Below are 18781 nucleotides of genomic sequence, written 5' to 3'. Positions count from 1 at the left end.
TGATCCTCAGCGTTCCTGCTGCCCATCAGGATTTCCCTTCTCCATCCCTCTTCTGGGAAGTCATTGCAGTCCCACAGTTTTTGAGCCCATACTGCTGAGTTCTGGTCATGTCTCTTGCTGCTGAATCCATGCATGACCTTGGAGAGGTCAATCTACTTACGTCTAAATCTTTTATCTGCAAAGCATTGGAAGATGGTTTAGTTATAACTTCACTTTATGTAGCCAGACAAATCAGCTGGAGTCTGCTCAGTGCCTTATAGATGAAGAAATGCAACACATGCAGATGGTTGTGGGTGAGATAGTGGCAATGTTCAGTGGCCCTGTTTCATACTGGGTGTGACGGAGGGCTTTACTGTCACGTCTGCTTGCGCCTCTGCAGTTACAGGAGAGCAGCGCGCGGTCAGTGCCACACCAGTACAATAGTACCAGCTAGCGTGCTTTAGTGAAAGGCAGGTGACATTAAGTACACTTCCTCTCCCCCCCCCCCCCCCCCCCGGTTTGGAAAGTGGAAGGAGAGTAGCATGTTAGGGGACCTGTAGAGTTCATGGAGCTGAGCTGCTTGTTCCTATAGCTCGGCTTGTGGCTATGTTGCCCCTCTTGGCAGTTACAACTGTGGGTTGCTGTAATAACGAGTCAGTGCGTTTCTCTTGCATCAGGGCTAATGAGCCGCTTCCGTTCCTGACTCCTGCTGGAAGGAAGCAGCATCCATGGCAGGAAGGCTAGGGACCGGGACCCGCACCCTGTAGCGCTCGAGCAGAGAGGAGGCAGGCTTCCAGTTAGGGTGTTTGAATTTGGCACTGATGGAGGATAGGGACTGATGGGGGAGCCTAATTGGCAGTGCGCTTCTGCAGTGAGCAGGGGGAGCAGCAGAGAGGAGGCTTGGGCTTGCGAATGGGATAGCCTTTCTGGACCTGTCCCAGATACCTGAATAGTAGCAGTGGCCAAATCGTCCCTGGGGAGGGGGAGTATATGTAGATGCATCAGCTCTTCTCTTTAAATGCCCCAGTTTAACATACGGTCTCCTCCTGTGTTTAAAAATATCAGTAGGAAAATAATGGGATTCTGTACCTCCCCACCTACACACAGCAACACGCACACACCCCTAATGTAGGAAAGGCTGCCCTTAATTTAGTCGTGTCCCCTGAGCTTTTTAGTGCAACTCTGGGTATTGGTGTTCAGAGCAAACTCCTCTGTAAAATGTCTGTGCCCTTGTATGACAGTCCTGTAAGGGATGCTTAGCGCCCTCCCAAACATCCTGCTAGCTACAACACCGGTCCTTGACCTCTTCCTGCTCCTTCCCTTCCTCTACTGCCCCCGCTCCGTTTTTACTGATGGCAGGGAGGTTCGTGAAACTTTGTTTCTGCGGAGATGTAGGCTGTATGGATAGCTTACAGAGCTGAGTTGGATGCTAGAGTGCTTGGGAAATACCTAGCTTGGCAGAGATTGGTGCTATGACGAAGAGATTGCCAGTGCCTTTAGTAATTAATAATCCTTCTGTTTAGACACTAAGACTTTCTGGTTTCGGACCCATGCTGAGGAATGAACTCCTGCATGTAGGAAGGGGGAGGAAATGTGAGACCACAGAGCCCAAATTTGTTAGGGCTTCCTCTCTCACATCACAGCATTGGCTACTTTGTGCTCCTTCCTGTTTGGTTGCCTGGCATTTACTTTGTATTGACCTGGTGTTATAGGGCTGGATTTAGCTGGGAGGTGTGGTGCAGGTGGGGTAGGACTGCTGTGGTCTAGCACCAACACTGCCCAGTACTTGGCAGGCAGCTGGTTAGATGGAGAGTTGCTGTGGAGCATTGCCCTTGCCCATGTTCATCACTTCTGCAGCGTCCCGCCTATGTTAGGATGCCTGGCATTGGGATTCCCTGAAGGGAAGCAGGTAGGAAAATGGTGCGAGTGTTGGGGGAGAAATCAGTGGGTCTGGCTTACTGGGTTCAGCCCTTTTGGTACTGGGTAAAGCAAAGTCTCAGCGTGCTCTTTCTGCTTGGGTCCTTTGTGTTTTGATTTTTAACCTTGAGAGCACTGGGAAAGGAACCGAACTGTGCTGGCAATGTCAGTCCCAAAGTGTGTTAGACGAGCTCGTTGGAGAGCAGCCTTAGTGATTTATCTTTGGCCTGCTGGCCAGGCACATTTCTGCTTCCTTTCCCCCCCCCCCCCCCCCCCCACCATGGCTTCCTTGGGAAAAGAAAGTGTTGCCTGATTTAGACTTCTCTTGGGCACATCAGGTGCTGTCCTTAATTGGCAGACTAATTTCTAATCTAGTCACTTGTGTTTGCAGGGAAGAACAAGGAAACGGGTGTCCCAAAGGGACTTTGTGCCTGGCAGTCTCTGGCTCCCCCTGCCTCACGTGGGTCCTCTGAGCACCTCTCTTTTTCAGAAGAGCAAGCCCTGCTGTCTGATTGTTCTGTGCTTGTTCTCTGCCATGGGAAAAGCTGCCTGCAGGTCCAGAACTCTGGGTCTCCACTCCAGAAGGCTTGGATTCAAATCTGTGTTAATTATAGGTGTAATGACCTCCTCCTCCCACAGACTGAGAGGAGGGCTGTGGACTGGAGAACAGGGTAGTGCCATTCCTCCACTGGAGTCATGCTGGCAGAGCTGGCAGAGTGCATGTGAGCAATATCTGCCACTAGCCATCATGTGTGGCCTTCATTTTTTAGTGGCATAAGCCACTGAAGAGTTCCCACCGCTTTTCTAGCGAACGAGATGGAAAATCGGTTATGGTGGCGAAACTCAAGCCAGGCGAGCCTTACTTCTCGTCTCCAGGGAGCTGGATGGGGCAGTGGGGCTACAGCTGCAAGCTGAGCAGGGGCCTTGAGGGAACACGAGCAATGAGTTGCAGCAGGCATGCCTGATAGATGACCCCTAAGGGATGTTCTCCTGTGGTTGCTACCTGATTTGGCAGCAGTGGTGGTTTCAAGAAGAAGCGGGAGGGAGCCTATACCTCTCAGAAACTGGTTTGGTTGGCCGTGCAGATGGCTAGCGAGGCTGCAGTGCATTTGATGAAGGATGGGTTGAACAGCCTAGCAGGAACACAAACTGGAGAATTGCGTCTGGCACTGTATAGCAAGGGGAATGGTTGCCAAGGCCTGTAGGTTTTGGCTGGCGGGCACGGAGGAGTTCCTTTTTTCAGCCATTCCTGTGTGTGGTTTTGGTTTTTGTTTTGTCTTGTGGTGTGTATGTGTGTGGGGGTGGAGTTTTGTTTGTTTGTTGTGTAGTTGTTGTTGTTGGGTCCAAACAGGTGGGATATGCATTAACCAGCACTTCCACCTTCTTATTCTGCAGAGAAGTTGTCTGGGAGTTGCCTAAGTAGGGAAATACAGAAACTGCCTCTTGTTCTGGGACCTGTTAGATCAAGTGCAGGGCATTTCTGCTCACGGCTGTAAGAGCCTGCCCTCATCAGTAACCGTTACAGGAATATAAGATGTTAGATTTGCTTAGGTGATGATGTACTGGCGGAAGGTTCCAGTAGGAACACATGCAGTCTGCAAACGATCCATGGCATGGGGCGGTTTGTTTTTCTAGTTGGGTTGGCTTTTGTCTGAGATCGTACTTCCAACATGGCCCACAGATCATAAGCCCTATAGAATGGTGGAGGGAGTTTTGATTTGTTCAGTTGCTGCTTCTGCTCATAGGTGGGGTGAAAGGATTCCAGCCTGATGATACCTTGAATGCGGTGCACTGTCAAAGGTAGAGAAATAGGAGCAATTTTGGGAGGAGGTGCGTTTTTGCTGTGACTATGTCCTTGCTGCAACTCTCTTGTGACTTCCCAGCTGAATGTGTATTTTGGGCAGCTGATAAGTTGGAGTCGGGGGCCTGCCCTCTGTCCTAGGAGAACCTTGCCTCACTGTCAGCCTTCCTTCCCCCTGTTCTTTCAAGTTTCTTAAAGAAAACGTAGTGTGTTGCAGAACGCAGAAATGCTGTTTTCCTAGCTCTTTGTGGAGCCTTTACTAACAGGGTTTCTCCAAACGTGCTCTCCTACGTGCCCCTCAAAGGGATGAATCTTTTGTCTGATTCTTTTGAGTTACTTCAGAAAACCTCTTCCTCCCGGTTTCATTCCTGCCCTTCAAAATAGAGAGGATTTTGCAGGAAAAGGACTTGTACCTCAAGCAGGAAAGAGCTTGGTGGGTGGGAAGTTGAGTGATCTGTTGTCTCAGGAGTTGAGTCCCTGCAGACTCCAGTAGCTCTGTGCAAAGGGCCGTGCTACTTGCTTGCAGAGCCGTCGAAAGTGGGAAGGGAAGGTATTCCCTCTTGGGTGACGCGTGATGTGCCAAGGCATCGTTCGCATGTGGATGCTGTGTTTGGGTGACGGATGCATGCCTCTCTTTGCCTGTTTGTTGGTAGATGTGCTGTGTTGGAGTCAGGCACACCTATTGACTTGCCTTGTAACTATGAAAACCAAGAAGCATCAGGAAAATGCCTGTCTTGATTTTACTTTGGCTGCTGTCTGTGGTCCCTCGGCCTGGTAACTGTGTTAGATGCTCTCTGCCTAGGTCTCCATTCAGAAGGGCTGGTTGGGGTGGGTGTGGTTCACCAGCTAGCTCTTTACAAGATGGACAGTGCTCCACACAACGTTTTGTTTTTTTTTTTTTTTTTTTACTTAGCACAGTCTGTTAGAAGCCAGAATGGAAGGTTGTTTATGAGAACAATACGTTTGGATAAATGCTCTCTTAAGTCCTTAAAAATCTTTCTTGTGACAAGTGGTTGAACTGAGGTGGGTTCCAAGCTAGATTGATATTTAACTTGGGGATACTAAGAAAATGCTTCTTAAAGCAAACAAATGAGGAGAGGAGGGACCTTTTTAGTATGATCTGCACTCCGACTGCAACCAATACAAATTTTTTCTTTTTTTTTTCTTTTGCAGATATATTTCCAGCTGATGGCCATTCTGGTATGTATTAATTAAAACTCTTTAAGCCCTTCCCTTTCCTCCCCCCCGCGCGTCTTTCTGCAAAGTCGGCTCTAACCAACTTTTTAGAAGAATGATAGAGGAATATGCAACAGACATTAATTTTAAAAAAAACTGATATTTGGTCATTGTTTTATGGCAGTGACATGTTTCATGCTTTCATGTAAAGATGATTATAGTCTGTGGAAGACTGCCTTCCTCCAAAACATTGTAGAATGGCAAGTTTGGGGGTCCAGGTTGAAGGACTTCTGGAGAAGTTTGAGGACAAGGTCTTGATCATATGTAACTCAAAACATTGAAGTCTGAAGATGCAAACGTAACTCAGAACTGTAGCTATTAGTCTGGACGAATAATTTGATTCGTCCATGAATCTGAAAATGCATATTTAAATTTGCAATACGTTAAAAAGATGCAGATTTTTCCCCTTGGCTTGTTTAGACTGTGTTGCTGCTGTGTGTCCCTATTAGTGACAATTGTGATGCACCTGTACTGCCGTTGGTGCAAGACTAATGCCTTTCCTGGCCCCAACAGTCAATGCAGCCTTGACAGGACAAACCCTGCAGAAAAGGATTGGGCTCCTAGCCTCGGGAGGGGAGAGGAGGCTTGTTCCAGATAGGATGCCTGAATCAGAAAGGCGACGTAGCTTTTAAAACACATGTCAGTGGTCTTAATTCTTGCCTCCCCAAAACTGTTGGGGACTTTTCTTTCATGTTGATACTGTTGAAGTGCCAGGACTGAAGTGTAGAGGTGTGTGTTTTCCCTTGAGATACCATGAACAGCCAGTAAGAAGCTATTGTCTCAGGATCTGTGGTGCCTTTTGAATGTCCCATGGCAAAGGCATGGGGAATGGGGGTCAGTTCCTGACTTTCCCTGTGCTTGCGACCTTGGACGCATCACCGTGTCTACCTTCTGCCTGCATCTTCATCTTTGCAATGGGATTGCTCCCCTAATTCACAGCAATATTGTGAGGATCAGTTCCACTGCTGATTGTAAAGCACTGAATGATAAGAATTTGGAAATAAGAAAATCGGCTCCATTGTCTTAAAATTAAGGCTGATTTCAGTAAAATAACGCATTGTTTTTGAGAGGTCTAGTGTAATGTTTGGGACAGTGTAGTTTGGCTTCATGAACTGAACAGATGGCAGCAAAACGTGCATGTGTATTTGTTTCCACAGTTCTAGCCAGCTATCAGGGCCATGGTGTATAACCAGATCCATTAGAGCGTTGCAGAAGATACCTCTCCTAGGTCTCTGAGAAATAACCCCAGCATCTGTAAGGCTTTCACTTTTTTAATCGCTTTCAGAACGTGCTGGAAAGTGAAATGTTAAGACTGGCTTGTGTCTTTCCATGCATTGAGTACAGCGGGTCTGAAATCAGGATGGAGCATGGGACTGCATAGGAAGGTTTCTGCTACTTAGAGGTTTTTTTTCTTCTTCCCTCCTCTCGTAAGAAGCTTTTCTGCACCCTTTTGAAGAACTGTCTTCATTGGATGTTGGGTTTTCTCTGCCTGTCTTGCAGACTTGGAGATGTCCTTTGGTTGGCCCTCTGCACCCCAGCCTGTTGGAGACCTTCACAGATGGCTCCAGGGCGGGGCACAAGTGTGCATCTGCAGCAGATGATAGTGTGTGCTTTTCAGTAAATACAAGTTACCTGTCAAGAGCATGGCAGAAAACGTTACCTATAGAGCTGGGGTATTTCACAATTCTGTCTTCATTTTTAAGCAGATAAGGGAAAGTTTAAAAGCAGGATTCCTCTTACTGGTAGCTGTCTTTGACACTGTGCAGCCCTGTCTCATGGCTTCACCAGAAAAGACTTAAAGATGGTGCCATGCTTTTTCTTCCTGTGTGCGAAGCTTATCTGAAAGCCCTGATATCTCAAAACACACAGAAGTGTAAATGCGGCACGCGAAGACAGGGTAGAACTGCTGGCTGGGGCGTGACAAGCTTGCCTGGAACGTGCCTGTTATGTAGCATCAGAGTGATTGTGTGCTTCTGAGGGTCATTTTTGATGCTTTCACCTCACTTTCTTTGCTGAGGTGTGCCTAGGGAATTAATTTGCTAAAATCTATTATTGCAAATCACCAGGGCTCTTATAATCTATGTCAGTGACTGTTTTGTAAGGTTAATCTTGTTAGGGCAGGTGGGTCCGTGTAGCCAGGTTCCCCTCTTGATGAGAAGTCTGTTCTTCTTTTGCCCAAAGAAGAGTTTAACATACTGATGGAGGGAGGTTGCTGAATTGTGGTAACAGACTTAGGACTTGCATGGGTGAGGAGCCTGAGCCAAAACATCAGCCATTTTGTAGGCACAGCAAACGTAGCATGCCCCAAAGCATGTACCTGCTTGTTAGTATATGGATGCTGAAGGCGTTCTGCCCTCACCCTGGTGTCATGAGCAAGCACAATGGAGGTGGAAGGGTAGCGATGTTTGCATCCTGCTTATGTAATAGCATTGGAAATAAAACTGCTCTCTGATAGAGGGTACTAGCTTTCCTTTTGTCTAGTACAGCAGCTGCTTGGTCCTCTCCCACATTCAGAGATTAGGATCCGTGATTAGGATTAGGATTTAGGAGAAGCCATTTCAAACCTGGTGACCTGGAGCTCAGGTGAAAAGCTGAGGGATCTCAACACCCTTTAAAGATGCACTGCTGGGCTAGGTGGTGTGCAGGCAGAGCAGAAGGAATGACTCTTTCTCCCCCTTGTACTCCCTGTTTCTGCTGTCACATGAGGGATGTGAGGGCACGTCTCTGCCTAGACCTCTGTGGATGTGTTGGCCGTAAATATCTAATTTCTCTGCAAGCCTGCTGATGCTGTCTCCTCGCTGGAATTGTTGCCACAGGAGGTGGGGAAGTTCACAGCCTGCTAACTAAGGAAGTACCTTTTTTAAAAAAAAAAAAAACAAAAAAACAAAAACAAACTACTAATTTCATTAGGTGCTTCTGGTTCTAGTTGTGCAGAAGGTACCTTCCTGATAAAATTTACTGCAGTCGCCCCTTTTCTCCTCAGCGGAGAATCCCAGCCTTTTTGATTGCCCCTCCTAAGGCACTGTCATTGATCAGTTTAGATGCTTTTCTCTGTATATCTGTAACACTGCTGTGTCCTTGATGAGATGCAGAGACTATACCTGACTGCAGAACTGAGTCGTGGGTGCACCAATGTTTAATACAGCAGCAAGTGGTGCTCTCTTGTCTTGTTCTCATTTCTCCTGATCTCTTGACTACTTTGTTTTTTGTCTGCTGCTGCACCTGGAGCTGATCACTTCAGAGAACTGCCAGCAGTAGCTCTGGTATATCTTTCTCAAGTTACGACTGGCATTTTGTGTTCAGCACAGGAATTCTTTCATGAAAAGATATGGGTGACGCTCTCACTGCAAGGAAGTAATTTTTAATCCTTTATGAAGAAAAGGAGGGGAGATGAATCTTTACGTTAGGAGGGAAAACACTATATTGCACTCTCTTCTGTAACTGCCTGCTCTCAGATCCTTTGGGAAGGCTCACTCCAATAAGAAGGGCCTTACTCTTTTGTGATAGGTATTGGGAAGCAGCCACCTGTGGCACTGGAATTGCCTGAGCTGGAGAATGTTTTATGTAGAGAGATCCATGGGACTGCGTACCCTGGTAGGAAGTTAGCAGTATTTGTTGTGTCAAAGTGCTTTAGAAAAATCTTGGAATTTCACCGCCACTGGCTTAAGATAGGGTGCTTAAGTAAAGGTGTTTTATCTTGTGCTTGTAGAGCATACCCTGAAATCTGCTTGGATGAGCTATGCTAAGTCTTAAGTAGCAAAATAGAAGCCTTTTCTGCCTGCTCTAAAAGACTGCAAGAATATTTGGCTGCCTTGTTGGTATTACAGTGTTAATACTCTGAATTTGCCAGTAGGAATAAGCCTGGATACCTGTTGCCAGTTTAATCCATGTGGTTACTGGACTGTAGGATTTCTTTAGCTCATTTCTGGAGAGACACTGCGTAGTGGGTGACCTAGGTCTGGCCTTGCTACACTTCTGGGAATGTTTGTTGGAGCGCATCCTAGCACCCAGTCTCCTTTGCTTTCCCCAGCCTCACGAGATGGAACTGGATTTCCGGCTTGTGATGGCTTTGTCTTCCTTGATTTCACAAGTTGAGCTGCTGTTCAATCCCCTTCTGTTAAATGGGATCAGAGAAATATTTGCAGCTGAATTGGGTGCAGGCTTGAACGTGAGGTCTGGTGGTTGCTTTGCAAGTGGCCACTGTGCAAGGGACTCAGGTGGTTCTGCAGAAATCGCTGAAGTAGTAGACAGTGTCAAGTAGACGAAACATAGCAGGGAGGAACCAAGATGTATGCTATTTGAATTACCTCACAATCTCCTTTCTAGAAACCTCGTCTCTAGATCTCTTCTTTAAAATGACAGGTTTTTCCGGAGGCATATTTTGTGTACAGTTTGCACCTTTGATCCTTTTAGGACCTCCTCACCTCTTCTGCTGGTGCCTGTGATGGGCACCTGACCTGTACAGTCCCCTTCTGGGAAGTGTGAATGTGCAGAATTGAAGGTGCTCGTGGCAGGCGCTTGGCTGCATGGCTGGCGCTCTCAATTCCCGTCTGTTCGTTGTTAAATATTTACAGTGAGACGTACCAGATGCTTCTGAGGAAGGGTTTTGTCAGCTTCCAAGTCCCCAGTTGCAGCTGCAGAAGAGGCTGACGGCCATGAAAGGGATTGCATCTGTGCAGAGCTCTTGGCTCAACAGCGACACAATGACCTCTTCTTACTCATGCTGAGGGCACTGCTGGCTGTGCTGCCTCATCGGCAGCGCTGAGGTGCGGGCAGAGAATGTCCTCTCTGCTGAGGATAAGAGATTAATGATGTCTGGTCCTGAGGATTTTTCTTTGAAGCTCTTCCACTATGGTGGGAGTGGGAAGCAAATGATGCTTTTGCAGGACGGGGCTTTTATCTCAGCACACCTGTCTTCTGGGTCTTCCCTCCCCAGTGACAATACATGCATGATCTTCGCACAGTTGCCTTTGCTTCTTCTCCACTGTCTTGTTCACTGAACTATATTGCGGAGAGGGGAGTGGGTTGACCCAAGTGAAGCAAACTCCTATTGCAGAGCACTGAGTCCGAGCAACACCATCCTCCTGCAATACAGGTGTCCGGCTTGACTGGATGCGGCAGCAGAGTCCGGCACCTCTTGCTGCCAGTGCTGGGTGTGCAGAGATGCAACCAGAATGTTTCTGCTGAATGCCGCTCCCCTGCTGGTCCCAGTGGTCAGGCTCCCAGCTTGCCTCCCACTTTCAAGATAAGGTCCAGTACCTTGGGCTGGGCCCTCTTTGTTGCTCTTGGTGCTTATCAGCTTTCGCTGCTGACAAGGTGACCTGCTGCACAACGCCAGAGATGGGGAGGGAAAGTCTCCCCGCCCTGGGCTGCGTTCTGGCTTGGCCCCTCTCAGATCACCTGCATGTGCATGCGCACACGCATGTGCACCCAGGCTTGTGTGCCAGGTCTCTGGGTCTGAGTGTTGTAACTTGGCTCTGGTTGATGGGCTTCACATGTGGCACGGAGGTAAGATCTGTGGAGATGGCAGATCGGCTGCTCCAATTGGGAGGGGGCGGTCTCGCTAGGTCATCATTTTTTCAAACTAAATATAGTTGCCTGTGCTTTCATAAGGCTGGGATTTTTGTGTCACGTGACTATCTTATCCCTCCTGGCCAGCAGTCAGTCAGAGTAGAGGATCGTGTGTCTGAATGGGTAATAATTAACTGTTAACTAGCTTTTCATTAGAGCCTGGCAGAACAGGCAGAGCGGTGCTGCGGAGGTAAGCAGGAGTGGAGGAAACTGCTCTGGGTCTGTCCTGGAGGGTCGCGGCCAGTCCTGTTAGGACAGCCCCTTCTTTTAATTTGCAAATCAGTAGCCTCCAAAGGTGGGTGGGTTGTTTTTTTTCTATGTTTTATGAGAGCTGCAAATCCTTCCATATGTTGTGTGCCTGTCCTTGTCCTGTAGTTCCTGCTAGCGTCTTCTCCTGCCTCTTCCCCGCCACTAATTTTTGGGTCATGAACTACCTGCTAGCCTCCAAGCCATCAGCTTGGAGGAGAGCCTGACCCTCAGACTCCTCTATGACTTGGCTTGTCTGTGTGGCCTAATTCTCTCTGGGCTCCTGCGGCCTTGCCTCGGTGCTGAGAGCAGAATGCGCGAAGGCAGCAAGCTGGTGTTTTCTGAGCTCCAGACGGGAGTTTTTTCCTGTGGAGTCCTCCTTTCCCCCGGTGCCGAGGTGTCCTTGCTGTGCTTGTCGCCCTGAGTAGCAGCTGAATCAACTCCCGTCTTTTCTCAGGGCCTGGCGCGTGAGCCGCAGCCTGGCTCGTGATAGACGTCCACAGGTTGTAGGACTAACATGGCATTCGCCTGGGAGCATGGCTCTCCAGGAGCTGCAAGCACTGTCGGCTTTTCCAGGCCTCTCCATTAACTGTTTAATCTGCCAGAGGTATCCTTGCAGGTATCCTTGGAGGCATCAGGGGTCGCTGGCAATTCTCTCCTGTGATGACAGAGGAGTTGTTGCCTAAATGATCTGCTGGCCAGGGACTTGTCTGTACCAGAAAAGCTGGGTCAGACACTGGTTCTGGAGGTTTCTCTTCCTCAGGGGCTGAAGCGATGTGGCAGGATAGGTTCCTTTCTCCCTTCCGGAGAGAACCGGGTGGCTCGCTAACCGCAGGGCCCTGAGACACAGTACAGCTCCCTGGTTTTGGCACAGTCTGTTTCGAGTCTCTGATCAGATGGATGACCTTGACTGTGTCCCCAGTGGGATGCCTCTTGAAGTCTGGGAACCACTAGCTTTCCCAGGAAAGACCTTTTAGTTTGAGAGAGAGCAAGTGAGAGAAGTAAGTTTTCCTTAAGGGGTGTGTTTAGGGGGTAGTTCTTGTGTTGCCTCATTCTGTAGGACCCTGGCATCTGGAGGATTGGTGCAAGGCACGAGCATGTATCTTCTGTGAGGCAAGCTTCCTAGAAATCTGCTTGGGGAAGAATGTCACCTGGAAAGGTGGTAGAAAGATGTCACTTGCCCTTAAGAAGGTTCGTTTACTGCCTTTTAAGTAGTAGTCATCTGTGCCATAAGGAATCCACAGTACCCTTGCTGATGCTGTTAATGTTAGAAACGCCCGTTGGCATTTCTTAACCCGTTCCTTCCAGATTATAGCTTATCCACAAGTTGAAGGATTTTTGTGCAAGGGGGAGGTTTATGCATCTTCAGGAAGTCTAGACCGTTCCTCCTTTCAGCTGCCCCAGAAACAAACTGGAATTGGACCCTGCAGGTGACCAGCGTGTACAGCCGGGCGGGTGTTTGGCTGCCGGGCCAGAGCATAAGGCCAGGCTTTTTATTACAAAGCGTATGTGCATCCTGGCTGTACTGTTCTGCATCACAGGAGTATGGTGGTTTGCATTTAAAAAGTAATATTGTTTGTAGGCTCCCAGTGACAAGGGCTTCTTTACATTTGGTGCCCTGCTTATTCTGAAGGTCTCTGCAGATCTTCACTGCCTTTAGGATGCTTTTGGCAGAGACAGGCTTGAAAGTAATGAGCTGCTTTTTCTTTCCCTCCTTACGAATTGTCTGTGGAATCCTTCTTGTACGCTGCTTGGAAGTATCAGCTGAGGGATTTGAAGGCTTGCAGACCTGGGAATAAAACTCAGGTGCCCGCCCATGACTCTGATCCACCACGCTGCTGCCCCATCATGCTGCCTTGAACCTTCCTGTACCCTCAGTTCTCTCCTCTCCTCACATTTTCCAGGGACACATGGACTCCTGAGCTCTCGGAGCTTGCTTTAGGACACCCAGGTAGGAGTGTTCTCATGCTTACTGCAGAGTTGTCAAATGCCCTTTTTGAAGTTATTTTTAGCTAGTGATCTTTGCAGCAGTTGCAGAGCTTACATTGCCGAGAAGTGTAGGCAGCTCCTTGCTTCCTTTGCTGTTACAGTAGGGCTTGTAAGGTGGAGCTGTCTGTTGAAGAGTTGCAGAAAATTGCTTGGAAAGCTTTGAGCCATGGTGCCTGCAGCTTGTCTTCCTCCTGCTGAACAGGCTTCCCACATGCTTTGCAAGCCCAGATCTTGCTCAACTCTACAGCTTAAGGATCAAGCCTCTTGCTTGGTCCTGACCTTGCCTGTTCCTCGGCAGCTTCTCTTACACAGGCAAGAAGCTGCTAAAATTGCAGAGGTGCTGAAAATAGCCCTCTTCCCTCTGTAGATGGGCCCAGATGCTGTGGTACCAGCTGGGAGTCACAAGACCATGTGCTGCAAATGGTGGCGCAGGCTGGTGACCGCAAGCGTTTGTCTACGGCTCCAGGAGTGGGTGGGAGTCCCCACAGGGGAGATGCACCTGGTTCATGCCAGAAGATTTCCTTGCAGTAGCATCTGATTTAAAACTGTTGGAGAGCCCCATCCTGATACTCCCTCAGTTTTCACACCCCTCCCCCCCCCCGTTCCACATATGGCAGTGATTTGGTGGGAGGTAGAGCAGGACAATGTTGCATTGGCATCTAGAAGAGATGCAGTCCGTGTGCCCAGTTTGCCCTGAACCTTGCAGGTTTTACGTACCTTATGACACCTTCAGCAAAACGTGAGCATGCAAAGCCAATCAGTGATATAAATCCCAGGCTTTTCTTCTTGTGCACACAGGACGTGGGGAGCTCTGGAGGCAAGTATTTCTCATCTCAGTGAGGCGTTAGCTCTGACACCTGGCCGAGACCAGTGCTGGGAGCAGGTCGCTGGGAGGCAGGAGGAGGTGGAAGCTGGTACTTGGTCTCTGAGTGTATCGCCATCTCTCTGCACAGAGACGTGCTTCTGTATCGCTGCCTGGTGAGACCAAGGTTGCCTCTGCCCCACTGTGCCTATGCTTCCCAGCCCTTTCATGCTAAGGGTATATTCCCTACCACTGCTGTCTCACTGATGAAGAAGCGGGTGTAGCAATCACTGGAGATGGGCAGAGAGTGTTTTCCTGTCCCTCAAGACTGCCACCTTCTAACTTCAGGGGCATCCTCAATGAGGCAGACTCTCAACAAGAAAACAAACCTTCAGCAACTTCCATAGCAAACAGGCTGCTGATGGGAGGGGGAAGGCTGCTGTCAGCTTGTAGGCCACATATGGTCTGCAGGAGTGATCCTACAAGTGTCTCTGGAGAAGCCATGGTACTGATGTGGCTCACAGAGCTCACCGGCTGTGTCTTCCCACACCTGGGTTCGGCCTGGCTCTCGCTCTGAGTCTCTGGTGCATCAGTATAGGCTGGGATGGGTGCTATGGGAGATCTCCCAAAACAGCATCTTGCCCCTGCTGCTGAGCAAATCAGGCCACCCTGGGAGAGAGCTTGAGATGTGGAGGAAGGACAGGGACTCCGGTTCATGCACTGGCCTTCCCCCACTGGCAAGGTGGGAATATATGTTAGTTAACCCATATGTAGCTATTCCAGATTGGCTCCCTAGGTCTTCTTTGGGGCCAGCAGTGGGAGATGCTTGTAATCGCAGCTGCAGCAGACGTGTTGTGGGCTTGGCCCTGGCTTGTCACCTGCTGGCTCCCTGTTTCCTATGGGAACTGCTATGCTGGGTCAGTTCTGTTCTACCTAGTGCCTCCTGTGTGTGATACCGCAGGAGGGACTCTACCCTCCTCTGGAAAGACTCTCGAGGAGGTAGCTGCTTCCCGGGGAAACAGCTAATCCTTGGACGTAATTTTCTTTGCCTGGACAGTAAGCGTATGCATAAATACTGCAGGAGCTGGTAGCAGTCGTCTTAGGTGTAAGTTGTCTAATGATTTCTGTCCTTACTCTTCTCAGAAGTTGTCAACACACCCCCATCTTCCTGGCATTTCTCAGGAGGTCAATGCAAATGCCTTTTCCTTGCCGTGTTAGTTTTGGCTGGGACACTGTTCCCCTCTCACTTGCAAGTTGCGCAGACCCCCAGCCTCTTAAGACCTTGGCTCAACCTTGCCAAAGTTGTACTTGTTCTTCATCAGCCTGGAGACGTTGAAGAAATGGTACCAAGGTAGTTATCCCATAATACCAGGTGTGGTCTGCGGTACCCAGCTGGCGCTCACCAGGAACGTCCCCCAGAAGGAGAGAGGGTAGTTCAGAGACTCTTGTCCCTGCAGACGTGTGGTTAAGTAGAGCCTGCTAGAGTGCTAGGCATGCGGGCTGGCTCTCCTGCTCTGCACCCTTGGGCTACTGTGGAGAGCTCTAGGGAATTTGGGGATTCCGGTTCTTCCCTTCCACCCCCCCAACAGGATCTGCAGCGCAGAGCGTGTGCCCCTGCCTCAGCTTCTCCAGTGCAAAGTCCGAGCTCTTGGCTTCAAAACCACCTTCATCAGCAGTTTTGCCTAGATGCCATGCTGTGAACTTAGAGCAGCTTAGGGGCAGGCATGTTCCTTTCTGTTGACTCGATTCCCGGGGGAAGGAGGGGTGTGCTGTGTCAAGGATGGAGCACATGCTGAGGTCTGGGATTGCGAGAGCCCTGGAAGACTCTGCATTCCTGTTGGGCTTTGAGTTATAAGCACTGACTGCCGTTTGAGAGGCTGTCCCATTTGGTGCTTTGGTAGTGTAAGCCCTTGTCTACATTGCACCCGAGTAGTATGCCAGGAGCAGGCACGCGCTATAGTTACTTGCTCGAGAAGCAGCTATTTCTGCTGCGGTACCAGGTCTTTCCCTAACCTTGCAGATGTATTCCACCTCTTCATTTACTGCCTTTAAAAATCTATTACAAGCTGCAATGGATACGAGAAATGACAGAGAACCAGGTTGACCAGTGTTGTTTCTGATTTGCCCAGGTTAGGTAGTAAGTAAATCTCCTAGGCTGAATGCAATGCTCTGTCATCCTGCAGTTTTGTGTCCCTTTTGGAGCGCGTTGTCAGTGTATGTTTAGTTACGGAACTGTTGTTGCCCTGGCTGTCTGGTCCTTGTGCAATGACTATTCTCCTGCTTCCAGTGAAAAGATGTTTGCTAACTTAGATGCCTCTGTGAACTTCCGGCCTTGAAGCCTATGAAGAGGGCCGCTTTACTGCAGCCAGTTACAGTCTGGAAGGCAAATGTGGGATGTTTTCGTAGCTTTGTCCTTTCTGGTGCTCGCCAGGTGCTTCAGTGAGCAAGTGCCAAAAGCCAGAGAACGCTTCAGCTGTGACTTAGTGATAGGAGGGGTTTGACAGCAGTACCAGCATCAAGACTCCAGTGCTCTTGCCCGTGCCTCATCCCCCTCGGTTGTTAAGAAATAGCCTCACCTTGACTCCGGGAGTCCACCAGGAAATGATGTGATTGCCAGCTTGGTTCCATGGATAGTTGCTGGCCCAGCTGAGGAGAGGGAATTCGTTCTGGTGGAATTGCTGTCGAGGCCGTACGGCTGAGCTGAGGATAGGCAGAGATGACGCAGAAGGCCACAGATAGCATTCTGGATCAAAACTTGAGACCTGCTTTCTATTCCTGGCTCTGCTAGTGTCTGCTCTGTGACCTCAGGCAAACCACTTCTTCCTCCTCTGGGCTCTATCCACTTGCCAGCCTTACACAGCTAAAACGTAGGCTCCCTCTGTAACTGCTTTGTATGTCCCCTTGCACAACAGGGCCCTGATCTTGTTTCGGTTTCCAGGCAGTGCTAGTGCAACCTCGTGTTATTTAGTGCAACTAAATTAAGTGCAAAAGGAGATTTCTGAAATGTCAGGGCACAAATCTCCTTGATCAGCCTCCTGCTAATATTTGCATCAAAGAGTGGAAGTCGGCAGCCGCAGCAAGCCCTGGGAAGTAGGGGGAGAGTAGTTGTCTTGTTTCCAAGATTTCTCTGGCTGCTTTGGTCGCATATTCAGCAGAGCTGTTGATTGTATGTGGTTCCCCCTCTGCCAATTTGCATGTCCCTTCATCAGCAAGAAGCCCAGTGTATGGAGGCATCTATCTGAGATGACCTCCCCTGGAAACTTGGTTCGCCCCACCGCAGCCTGACCTCAAGGGCTGTCTGTCGATACCTTCAGGGTGCTGGCTGGATATGGCTCTGGGGGGGCCAGCTTGGGTGGGGTCCAGCTTCTCCACATCCTTGCTGTGCTGGCTTTCTCCTCCTTCCCGGCAGTGCTGCTGTGCTGGATGAGGACAGAGCGTGGCCCCAGAGCTGCAGGGGTGTCCTCCCTGTCTTTTACGTGGTCCCAGACACGTGACAAGGAGGCGTCTTTTGCCTGGCTTTTTTAGCCCATTTTCCTTAGTTCCCCCTCTCCCTCTCCCTCTCCCTCTCCCTCTCCCTCTCCCTCTCCCTCTCCCTCTCCCTCTCCCTCTCCCTCTCCCTCTCCCTCTCCCTCTCCCTCTCCCTCTCCCTCTCCCTCTCCCTCTCCCTCTCCCTCTCCCTCTCCCTCTCCCTCTCCCTCTCCCTCTCCCTCTCCCTCTCCCTCTCCCTCTCCCTCTCCCTCTCCCTCTCCCTCTCCCTCTCCCTCTCCCTCTCCCTCTCCCTCTCCCTCTCCCTCTCCCTCTCCCTCTCCCTCTCCCTCTCCCTCTCCCTCTCCCTCTCCCTCTCCCTCTCCCTCTCCCTCTCCCTCTCCCTCTCCCTCTCCCTCTCCCTCTCCCTCTCCCTCTCCCTCTCCCTCTCCCTCTCCCTCTCCCTCTCCCTCTCCCTCTCCCTCTCCCTCTCCCTCTCCCTCTCCCTCTCCCTCTCCCTCTCCCTCTCCCTCTCCCTCTCCCTCTCCCTCTCCCTCTCCCTCTCCCTCTCCCTTCTTTTTCTTCAAATCCCATCCCCACTTTGAAAACACCCAGGGTGTTGTGACTTCCAGGATATCTGTCAGCAGTTTTTAAGTGTTCAGCTATCAGCCGGGGCAGGATGTAGTATCCCTCACTAGTACTTCTTGTCCTGAACTCCTGTGCCTGGGTGCGTAATACCCCATTGCTCCCCATTTATCAAGCGTACAGCAAGAAGGAGTTTTCTTTCAGTGTGTATTGGCAGGAGGTCTTTTTAGTTGTGTGCCGTGAGATGCATTGCTTTCCTGTGGGCAGATCTTGTGAGAAGGTTTTCTTCTGAAGCTTGGGTACCTGAGTGAGTCTAGCGTTCCCCCCCCCCCCCCCAAGTCTTTGCGTGTAAGGGGGCATAAAGAGCCATTTTTAGTTTGGTATAAAGGAGTTGGAGTGTGGAGTAGTTCTTGGATTGGAGCTGAGGCCCTTGGTTAGGCTGGCTTGCTGTGGAAGATGCTGAGCAAAGCTTCTGCTCACCATGGCTCTGCAGATGCTCTGGATGTCAGTGCATGTTTGTATGGCTGCTAGCACAGTCACATCTCCTCAGTCTCCTGCCCAAGCGTGAGCAGCCTCGACCATGACTTTTGGATCTTGAGTCCGTCCATGCTGGCAAGAGCACCCTGCAGCCGTCTCCGCATCGCTGTCCTGGCTGTGCTCCCTGAATCAATCTCCCTGTCAGGCTGCAATGCCCGCTGCAGTGCCCGCTGCAGTGCTTTGCTTAGCGTGTTTTGTCTTCCACGGTGCTCTGCAAACGCTAATTAGTCCTCTCAGCACCTCAGCTAGATAAGGGATCCCTGTTCCTATCTTGCAGATAAGGAAACTAGCAGAACTTGTTTTAAATAATCTCCTCCCTCCCCCGCAAAGATGATGGCGTCCCTGGCACCTATGCTCTGCTTGTGCCTCTGCTTTGGCCTCCTCTTTTGTTAGAGGGTTTAGGGGTCCTCTTTTTGACCTGTCCCCAAAGATGCACAAAAACGTATTGTTAGCTGACAACGTGGTTGTGAGGCTCCTGACCTGAAGCTGCTGGAGAAGAAAAGGGCAAGATGCTGTTCTCGTGAACCCTGGGCAGATGTCCAGGTGGGGTGTTTGCAGTGGGAAAGGGAGCCCTGCTCTCCTCCAGCTGGAGAACGTGTTGTGTTGCTTAATCATGCTGCAGAGTGAGGTTGTTTTTTTTTTTGGTTTTTTTG

At 49.9% G+C, this 18781-nt stretch overlaps 1 protein-coding gene across 5 annotated transcripts in view; it reads left to right on the top strand.

The window, feature by feature from the left end:
* The window catches only part of LARP1 (La ribonucleoprotein 1, translational regulator), a 49857-nt gene that overhangs the window by 12835 nt on the left and 18241 nt on the right, over nucleotides 1-18781 (top strand). For 4 of the 5 annotated variants that reach the window (XR_011143923.1, XM_068959629.1, XM_068959628.1 and 1 more), the window contains exon 2: nucleotides 4871-4897. Coding sequence is in view for 2 of the 5 variants with exons in the window: in XM_068959629.1 (XP_068815730.1) it covers nucleotides 4871-4897 (27 nt within the window). In the remaining 3 variants the exon portion in view is untranslated. Of the gene's footprint in view, nucleotides 1-4870; nucleotides 4898-10664; nucleotides 10695-12654; nucleotides 12702-18781 lie in introns of those variants that run through there. The other variant, XM_068959631.1, reaches the window with a different exon arrangement.

This window comes from Struthio camelus, chromosome 13, assembly GCF_040807025.1.
Source record: "Struthio camelus isolate bStrCam1 chromosome 13, bStrCam1.hap1, whole genome shotgun sequence".
In the NCBI taxonomy this organism is placed as follows: Eukaryota; Metazoa; Chordata; class Aves; order Struthioniformes; family Struthionidae; genus Struthio; species Struthio camelus.
The sequence above is the reverse complement of the archived record's forward strand: the minus strand, read 5'-3'. Positions and strand labels throughout refer to the sequence as shown.